The following is a 10,085-nucleotide window of genomic DNA, read 5'->3' on the forward strand; positions in this document are numbered from 1 at the left end:
CTAAACAGAACATGAGAGGTGCGGTTTCCTCGTCAAGATTGCCAAGCTCCAGGCACAGTTCGTGGGTCATCTGAGTGCCACTTAACATATTGGGCCTGAAGATGCACTTGTGCCACACTCATTGCATTTTCTTGAGAGTTCGATGTCACTTTATGTAACAATACAGATTTTCTTCATTAACTTACTCTATCCGAAGTGATAAAAAGATAGCACTAAACATTTTCTGATCACTGTGGAGGGGATCTTTTCAGTGGTACTAGTTTGTGACTTTCAGTGTGGCAGCTTTCTCAACATTGTTTATCTTACATTAAGGATAGTTTAATAGTTAATATAGCAGGCAGTTGCTGTATGGTAACTGCAATAATGTAAATACTCAGGCTAAATATGAGAGCATGCTCTCATGCATTTAAGATGCTCTTAAGATGATTTTAAGAGCTATGACTGTATTCACAAACTGAGGATCTGACCTGTGGAGAAGCCAGAAGAACACTGCAATACTTTATTTTATAAAACTCTGCATGGAAGTGTTCTAATTCTCGATCACTTGCTTTGAGCATCCACCCATCAGTAACCTGTTCCTGTAAATGAAAAACGAACTGAATGAAATAATGAAATGATCTGGGATGCCATAGGAAAGGCCTTAATACTGTTCTCTTTCATTAACAGGAATTAAATAGGATGGTGATAAAAGAATTCAATTATTTTTTATGTCCTTATAGTTCTGCACTTTTGCCTAAAATGGCTGAACAAAATTCTCCATCACTAATTGAAGTTGTAAAACAAGTAGCAGAGCAGCAGCATTCACAAGCATCAGAGATAGAAAAAAGCAAAACAGTTCTTTTCCAATTGCAGGTAATAAGCCTTGCTTGGAGTAGTTTAATTCATTTAATTTTTTCATTAGGTGAGGAAGTATTCCTATGAACAAGAGAAGCTGATGGTACTTCATTTTTTCTGGGTGTTTGCATTTAAGCGTAAGGTAGCTGTTCTATTCCTGTCTGTGACATTTAGGCTTAGCCAAAACTGTGTATGGGTATTGTTACTTGTAAGGCTGCAACATAGCTAAGACTTCATTAGAGCAGGTTATAGCAGAAGCTTTTATTTTTTATTTGGAAGACACCAAAACAAAAGAAACCCCAAAAAACACTGAGGTAGCAAACCCACAAAAACTCAATACAAAGTTAGAGCTCTTTGAATTTTTCATAGTGATTTCCTGAGAAATTAATGGAAAAAATGTATTTTAAAAGCATCCTTTTGGGCAGAATTTCACCAGACTTTCATTTTTTCGTAGCATCTTTTTCATACAAAATACTTTTTTCTGTGTGTTTGAAGTGGGTGTCCTAAATAGTCATTAAATACTGGTTTTATTTAGTAGCATTTTGTAGAACACTGGATACATGTAGTTTTCCTGAAGACTATGTAATCATTTCTGTTCTAATCTCTCACACAAATTATTAAGATTTCAATTATTATTTAACCTTTGAGATCAAATTCCTATTGAGAGGTTTACATTTAAGTCTGAGGAAAGACACAATAGCATTCAGACATTTTTGAGCATGGGAGAATGCAAACAGAAATAGTAGAGTTCCAATTATAACGTGTGAATAGCCCTACAACTGGAATAATTGGGGTTTAAAATTTTGTACAAAGATAACTTCTCTGAAGGAGCAGTGAAAACTTTTATTGCTTAGGAATGTCAATTGACTGGCCACACCTTGCAAGAAGCTTTCTCCTAATTATATACCATCCCATAATTTAATATGATGATGCTGCAACAATTAATTTGTGATCAAACAACTTAAACAAGGGTATCTGTTTTCAAAAAAACCCACGGAACTTTAGAGCCCTAGGTAATTAAGTTAGCTCATTTGTTTTCTTCCTCTTCCACACCTTTTCCTTTTCCTTTAAAAAAAGCCCAAACCCTAGGAAATTCCATACAAACATTAATGTTAGCAGAACAGCAAAGTTAAATAATTAGCAACTTAAAGTCAGAATGCAGAACTGCTTTTTCATCTTTACATCTATTCCCATGTGTGCATGTCACAGAAGACATGGAAAACAATAATTTCCTTTCCAAAATTGAAGATCTTTGCCATTAAGATCTTTTGCTTTCCTGTCCTCAGTAAATGGTGGCTGGCAGTGATACAAATCCTGCTAAAACCAGAGCCCAAGATTTCCAAATTAAAAGTTACGCAGAAACTTTGTTCTTAACAGTTAATAATGTCTTAATCTGTTCAAGACATTGAGTAAGAGATTTCATAGCACTCGTAATGCTTCCATTAGGGAAAAGATAATAGGTGACATAAATCACGATGCTAATTCTCTCACTTAATGCACTACTGTTGGCTGTTACTTTGGGTGGGATTCATCATAGTTACCTTACATCACATACAAGTCAGATGTTAAGCCTGTATTAGTCATCTAGGCTCCCTCGGTAGTCATCAAGAGAGAGAAACATTTCTGAGGCAGCAGTTCAGCCCTCCCATCTTAGGTTTATGTGTAGATGTGGTGCTTAGGGACATGGCTTAGTGGTGGACTTGGCAGTGTTAGGTTTACGGTTGGACTCGATGACCTCAAAGGTCTTTTCCAACCTCAACGATTCTATGATTCCATGATTTCTTATGATGGGTTGAAGTACTACTCCCTGGACTTCTTCACTTCTCATCAGTGAGAAGATGTAGAGGCCTTTTTAGGATTAGATGCCTATTTCTTAGGGGGTTAAAAATAGCTGGGATTAATCCTACTCTCAAATACTACTGAGATGAAGGTGGGATTAAAACCGTCAGTAGAACAGGCTAAATAATAAGCTCTATCACCTCAAACACCCATCTGTGTGTTTGTGTGGGTTTGTAAGTGATTTTTGGCATCATTAGTTATTTTTAGTCTGATTAGGACTTAACCAGATTTCAGCTGTAAACAAACATTAGGATTGGGTTTGATCTGCCACGACCTATGTATCTTGCAAATACGAGGAATTTAAGGTAATTTCAAGGATACTTTATTTCATATTTTAGACTCAGTCTAAGGGGAGAAGTCTAAGATAGTATTCTTGCATTGTGCCTCTAAGGTGATGATTTTAGGAAATGGAACTCTAATTACCTTCCATTCAAGCCACATTAAACAAGTGAAAAAGAAGACTCTGTTGAATAAATATAAATTACAGTGTTTAACTAGATACCTAGTATCCTCTTAAAAATGTTCTTAAGTGAACACTGAAATATTTTACAGGCAAAGTTTCAGCAACTAGAAAAAGAGATGGATTCTATTCTGTTAGAAACGAAGACGACAGAAAGGGAAATATATCTGCAAGATGATGCCATAGAAGTGACAAAATATCACTGTGAAAATCTGGAGGCCCAAGTCAGAGCCCTATATTCTGAAAATTTAAAGCTGAGGCGTGATGCAGAAACAGTACAAGAAGAGTTTGAGACAACATTTGCAAGAAATAATGAATATCGGGAAAAAATAAAGGCTCATAAACATCTCTTTCGGGAGACGGAAAGTAAAATGCCAGTTATGATTCAGCTTGCTAAAAAGAAAGCTGTTGTTAAAGAATTAAAGACAAAGAAAGAGGAGTTAATGCGTGATCTCCAGAATCCACAAGGATCTGTTATAAAACAAGTGCAGGTACTATATTTCCTCTTTGATTCTTTTCCTTTTGTGTGAAATAATTTTGGCATAGTTCAGCTAATATGAGTATTTTGCCTAATACGTTTACAGTTCGTGAGCGACTGACTATGGGAATATAGATTCCCTTCTATGGGGAAGATCATTTATAATTCTACATTAATTGAAGAAATTTTGACTTCAGTATGCAGTAAAAAAAATCATCAGCCATTGTTATCTGTATATTATTGTAAAAGCCAGGTTCATTCTATGTGATTGAATGAACTCAGCTATGAAAAAAATTACAGAGCTGTAAATTAAACTATATCATTGCCAAACTATTTGTGGGCTTCTTTGTGTTGTTGGATAAACTTACATGGACACTTTTCAGAATTCTGTGCAACATTGCCATATTGTTACATTTTTCATGTAAGAGCACAGTATTCTTTTAACTTTGCTCTCAGGTAAGAAACTACAGTTGAGCTGTTTGCCAACAGGAGGTAGATTTGATGAGACAGTGTTAGAAAGAAGGAGAGAGGAAAAATATATTTGTTTTGGTATTCTAGTCTAACACTCTTGTTTTTACTTGACCCTAATTGCTGTACTTATTAAAAACTACCATGGAAGAATTTTTCACCACAAAACTTCACCAATATATGAACAAACACAAGTATGAAATTGAAATGGGGTCACAGATTTCAACTCTGATGCAACTCGCGTTATTGAAAATCTGGTGTTACTCTGTTCACGTAAATTGATGAAAGTTTGGTTGTACAAGCAAATCTTTAAATACTGATAAATAAAGACTCAGTAACAGTGTATTTCCCTATGAGAACGAAAAATCTATCTCAAACATTGCATTAAATATTCTTTGATTTTTCAATAAATTACATTTTAAGTAAAATTAAGACCACCAAAATGAGTTTAAATTCCCGTATTGTTGCAGTTATTTGCATATTTCAGATTGAGAGTGTATCTTCTTAAGTATCTAAAGCCATGTTATAAATTATTTTAATTATTTTAATTACAATTCTTAAATTATTACTTTAATTATTATTGTTTTAATGTGAAATTGTTTATTGTAGATCTTTATCTCATCTCTGTTAATGAAGTGAGACTGTTAAGGTGTGACATTTTTAATAAGTTTAATAGATGTACTCTGCAACTTTTTAAGGAGGCGGTTTCTGTATCTTGACTTATGTCTGCAGGAAGAAATTACACTTTTAAAAAGGGAAATCACAACATTGAAAGAGTTCATCAATAAAAAATCAGATTTTCTGGAAGAAGAGAAAAAAATGCATGCTAAGCTTAGAAAAGAAATTGAGGTGAGTCATTTGAATAAAATATAATTACAGTTCTCCTGACAGAACGTAGGTAGTGCAAATGAAGCTTGAAGTACTTTATACACCATTGCTGGCCATACATTATTTAAGTATATACAGTAACTATGCTACTTTAAATTCTTGATACCGATAGTCTTTCTAAAATTCAGGACTCAATTGCTATCATGAGAAAAATTTAAGTTAAGAACATTTTTTCTTAAGTCTTTTAAGAAGGAGTTCAGCTGTGAATTTTTGGAATGATGTCCTGAAAAGAAAGAGGTCACTGAGTGGTAGTAAAGCAAAATGCACGCTTTTTTATTTCTGTAATACTTTTGAATTACTTTAAATTTCAGTGCTGACTTGATTATTCATGACTTGTCTCATGGTTCCTCACAATAACTCATCAATGGGAGAATCAATTGCACCAAGAAAATGGACTTCTCATGAATCTCCCTAATTTGAGCTGACATTAAATTAGGGATAACACAGCAGCTCCTAATTAGCTGTCAAGATAAAATTCTGATAAATAGTTAAAAGCGTCTCTTTTTAAATAATTGAACTATATTTTTACATTTTGTTCCTTACTAAAATACTTTTTATGTCTAGATAGTTTTTAGTTTGGAAGTGTCACGTAATTTATCTTGTTAGTTCAAATAAATGCCAGAAAATTTAATGAGCAAAGCTTGATAATATAAAGATTAACTGATCCAAGGTTAGCTCTATTGCCCATTGTAAAATGTAGGAGGAAAAAAGAATCATTTTTCATGTGATAGGGAACAGCAGAGATTTTTTAAACTGAAAAGCAAAACACAGCCACTTTAGAATAGGTCTATGCCATTCAGCATCTGATAAAATATTTTGTCATCAAGGCAACATCCGCCTAAGAAAGTTCTCTAAACCCAAAGTGAAATCAGGCAGCCTAAAAATAATGTTCTGTTCTTTTATCGAAATCAATTTAATTAAATAGTGAAGGTTAACCTGTTCTTCAGTTGTTTGGATTATACGATCTTCTTGTCTCAGAAGGAAGCAGGTTTAAAAATGGAATCTTTCAGGGTATTATTTTCTATTAAGAGCTCTCTGGAAAACAATCTGATTTTTAATATAAAAACTGACAGCGGGCAGGCAGAGACATTAATACCCAGCAGTCCTCAGCACAACTCAGGAAAGAATACGCAAGCCAAGCATGGGAATAAAGTGAGATACCAGTCACATGGATGAGGTTCCATTGAGCTGCAGTGGTGGGATTCAGCTACAGACTGCCGACACCTAAAAGTGGTTGTTTGAATGCAGGTGACTACACATGAGTCAGACAGGTTCCCATCACTGGAGGTGTAGTCAGTGCAGTTGATGTATTCTAGAGATCAATTCAGTTGGCCATATGTAGGGTGAGCTGTATAATCTGATCTTTGTAGACTTTAGAGTGTGCGTTGGCTAAATTTCTATTGATCAAAACGGGAATGTAGATGTCTAGGTCACACATACACCTCTAAAGCTAGGTGTCTTAATCTGCAGACTGACCTCACCTCAAGACTTCAGTGCTTGTCACAGGACTTTTACATATGGCATGGGTTCTCAGCTTCTAGCACTGCATGAGCCAAAAGTAACTGGCCTCCTTATAACCTCATGAAGTTCAACAAGGCCAAGTGCAAGGTCCTGCATCTAGGTTGGGACAATCCCCAATATCAATACAGACTGGGTGATTAATTGATTGAGAGCAGCTCTGTAGAGAAGGACTTGGGGATATTGGTAGATGAAAAGCTGGACATGAGCTAGCAATGTGTGCTGGCAGCCCACAAAGCCAACTGTATCCTGGGCTGCATAAAAAGCAGCGTGGCCAGCAGGTCGAGGGAGGTGACTCTCCCCCTCTACTCCACTCTTGTGAGACCCCACCTGGAGTACTGCGTCCAGCTCTGGAGTCCCCAGCACAAGAGACATGGACCAGGTCCAGAGGAGGACCACGAAAATGGTCAGAAGGCTGGAGTACCTCTCCTGTGAAGAAAGGCTGAGAGAGTTGGGGTTGTTCAGCCCGGAGAAGAGAAGGCTTCGGGGAGGCCTTATTGTGGCCTTTGAATATATAAAGGGGGCTTGTACAAAAGACGGAGAAAGACTTTTTCCCAGGGCCTGTAGCGACAGGATAAGGGGCAACGGTTTTAAATGTTTGAAAGAGGGTAGGTCTGGATTGGACATAAGAAAGATTTTTTTTACGATGAGGGTGGTGAGGCACTTCAACAGCTTGCCCAGAGAAGTTGTCACCATTGCAAGTGTTCAAGGTCAGGTTGGACGGGGCTTTGAGCAACCTGATCTAGTGAAAGATGTCCCTACCTGTTACAGGGGGTTGGGCTAGATGATCTTTGAAGATCCCTTCCAACCGAAACCATTCTGTCATTCTATGATTCATAAATTTGCAAAGAGTATGTGAGCTCCCAGGTTTCTAAGCCTCCAGATACAAGCAAGTCATCGCATCTGATGAATGAGTTTGCTGTTGCTGTAGGACTTCTGGAGCCTTGATTCAGCAATGATTTTAAGCACTTGTCTAAGTCTGCCCCTATACAGCCCCATACTTAAATGCCTACAGAATTCCTGTTGAAGCCTCGTTAATGGCTAAGCTGGCACTCAAACAGAATGGACTGACTCTCACAGCCCTGGTGCTCCCACTTTGCCTCAGTGTTATTTCTGGTTCCCCACAAAGATTTCCCCAACTAGGCACATAGTGCAGGAATGTAATTCGGAGTGCCTTTCTAAAGCAGCTGGATTTTGGACAGTTAAAAATAATTGACTAAATGTCTTTCTGCGAGGAAATTTGTGCCTAAGCTTCATTTTTTCCAAGGAAAGTCGGTGATCTGGCATTGCTAATTAATAAGGCTTCAGTCATAAAGACTAACTCAAGACATCCACAAATAGTAGAAAACAGGTTGTTATGTGAAAATAATATGAAAAAGAAAGTTCAAAAGACTGTCTATTCCCCTGCTGCCCTCTTTTACCCACATCAGTTTGCGGCTATATTATTCTTGGCAGGTGCTTGTCTCTCCTGTCCTTGAATGATCCCAGTGGTGGAGATTCCATGAGTGCCCAATTTTTTCTAATGGTTAACTTCTATGTACACAAGGCCCAGTAAAAAGAGCAATGTTCTCCCTCCCCTCTGTCCAGTAAGCGTATTAGTGCTCCCTGCCTCAGCAGATGTGCCAGACAGTTCCCAATAATGATGCTAGAGACACAGTTCAAAAAAAAGCAGATAATACTGATCATAGATGTGTCAGTGTCATACAACACAGTCCTAGTGACATCCAGATCCTGCAAGCACTCATTCAGATGAGTGAATCTGACAGCATCCCTCGCAAAGTTGTGAAGAATTATAGTGGAGAGCCAGGCAACATGAAGAACAACAACCCATCAACAGTAAAAGAAGGCAGTGTAATTTATAAAACATTAGTGAGGGAGGGAGGGAGGTAGTTATATGTGAAATTTAGGCAGCAAGTCACTGGCAATTACGTAGTACTGATGCAGCTGTATACCATCATATGTATGTTAAATACAGTGTAATAATGTTTCAATAAGTAGATGCAAGAATAATTATGCACTACCACTCATATGCCATTCAAACTAGGGTAAGTAAGCCCAAATTTTCATTATGTGAATTCCCATTATTTCCATTTTTATTATAATGAATGTTTCATGCTTTTACACTTCAGAATGCAAATCTTCAGAGGGTTGTCTGCAGCAGCCATTCTTCACGTAAGGCAGCAATGAGGGCAAAATTGATACAGTACTGCATTGTCACAGTGTTGCCTTTCTGAGAAAAACATACCTTTTTAAGTGCAGTGCAACAGCGAAGGTGCTACTACAGCCATCTAGGTTGCCTCATTTGTGTTCTAGTTTATACCCAAACACACTTGTCAAAGAATGAAGATTTCTTCCTTTCTCACCTCTCTCTCTGGAGCCTGAAATCTTCCATGTACAGAGTGTTGCCACAGCTGTGAGATGCTGACTCTTTGGGCGGGATTTACTTCGTTAAATTTTAGACATCTACAGAGCAGATACCCACACTGAACTCCTCATTCAAGCTCTTAGCGGGACAGAGCTTTTCCTTCCCTTAGTGGGAAAGAGAGGCATGATTCATATTGTCCTAAAGCAGATATCTGAAATAAGTCAGGTGAATTGCTTCTTAGACGTCTGTGCCTCTTCAGTAGCTATAAAGTGAACACGGAATGACTTGGTCAAATGTCAGAATCTTCACTTAGACAGAGTTAGGTGAGCTGAATCCACCTCTGTAAGTAGTTTTACTTGAAAGAAATTTTGAAGTGAATTTTATTCTCTTTTATTAGGTACAGAATAAAAGATACGATGCTATTCTAAAACGTTTGCATTGCCAACTGAACAAACTCCATTCAAGTAAAAGACAATGGCACTGGAACGTTCAGCAGTTGGAGAAGAAGGCAGCAGAACTAAGAAAGTGTCTTGGAGTAGTGGAGTTACAAAGTAGCATATAAAACAAACCGAACAAAGCTACAATGTGGGTAATCTTTTCCAGACAGAGGAGTGCTTTTTCTGGAAATGCAACAAATAGTAAATAGCCCGATAGCTGGGCCAGGGCTCAGTGATTTCTTTCTTTTTAAAGTTTTTCTCCCTTTCATTCTGTGGCCTAAACTAGGCTGTGCTCGATCTGTAATGCTTTGGAATAACTTTGCTTTTTTTTTACTGTAGCCAGAGGCTGTTCAGGAACAAAATTATTAACATTTCCAGCTGTTTTCAAAACACGTGACAATTTTATCTAAAAAGTCATTTGAAGTCAACCAAATAAGATTTGAGGAGCTCCTTTTTATTTGATTAGATCTCTGAAGTTTGAGATCTATATTGTTTTTTCTACAGTGAAATTAGCATCAGTGTATATTTGCATTCTTGAGATACCAAAATTCCAGACCTTTTATCCACATCCCTTAGTATTGCAACCTACTAAGGAACTCTGAAAGCTCCGATGGCCTGTATTTTGCTGTGTGGGAAATTCATATAGACGATGTTACAGCCTGTTTGCCCTATATCTGCCAGGATGTCCTAGTGTGGGGGACAAGGAGGACATAGGCTGTCCAGCTATAAAAGGCTTAGGAACAAGTTTGCTCGGGACTGGGCTTCAAATAACCTGACTTCAACTGGTCTAATATATGT

General features: G+C 37.4%; 1 protein-coding gene across 1 annotated transcript; it reads left to right on the forward strand.

Annotated features, from left to right (window-relative positions):
* The first annotated feature begins 738 nt into the window (after positions 1–738).
* On the forward strand, positions 739–9,412 carry CCDC122 (coiled-coil domain containing 122). Its single transcript, XM_009322834.1, has 4 exons — positions 739–852; positions 3,226–3,624; positions 4,812–4,928; positions 9,248–9,412. Exons 1-4 carry the CDS (start codon positions 739–741, stop codon positions 9,410–9,412), a joined length of 795 nt encoding a protein of 264 aa, XP_009321109.1.
* The last annotated feature ends 673 nt before the right edge of the window (positions 9,413–10,085 follow it).

Source organism: Pygoscelis adeliae, unplaced genomic scaffold (genome assembly GCF_000699105.1).
Source record: "Pygoscelis adeliae isolate BGI_AS28 unplaced genomic scaffold, ASM69910v1 Scaffold74, whole genome shotgun sequence".
Classification (NCBI taxonomy): Eukaryota; Metazoa; Chordata; class Aves; order Sphenisciformes; family Spheniscidae; genus Pygoscelis; species Pygoscelis adeliae.

Coding starts and splice junctions, on each gene's coding strand:
- CCDC122 (XM_009322834.1), top strand. CDS start 739: ATGGCTGAACAAAATTCTCCATCACTAATTGAAGTTGTAAAACAAGTA. Junction 853..3,225: donor CAGTTCTTTTCCAATTGCAG/GTAATAAGCCTT, acceptor AATATTTTACAG/GCAAAGTTTCAGCAACTAGA. Junction 4,929..9,247: donor AGCTTAGAAAAGAAATTGAG/GTGAGTCATTTG, acceptor CTCTTTTATTAG/GTACAGAATAAAAGATACGA.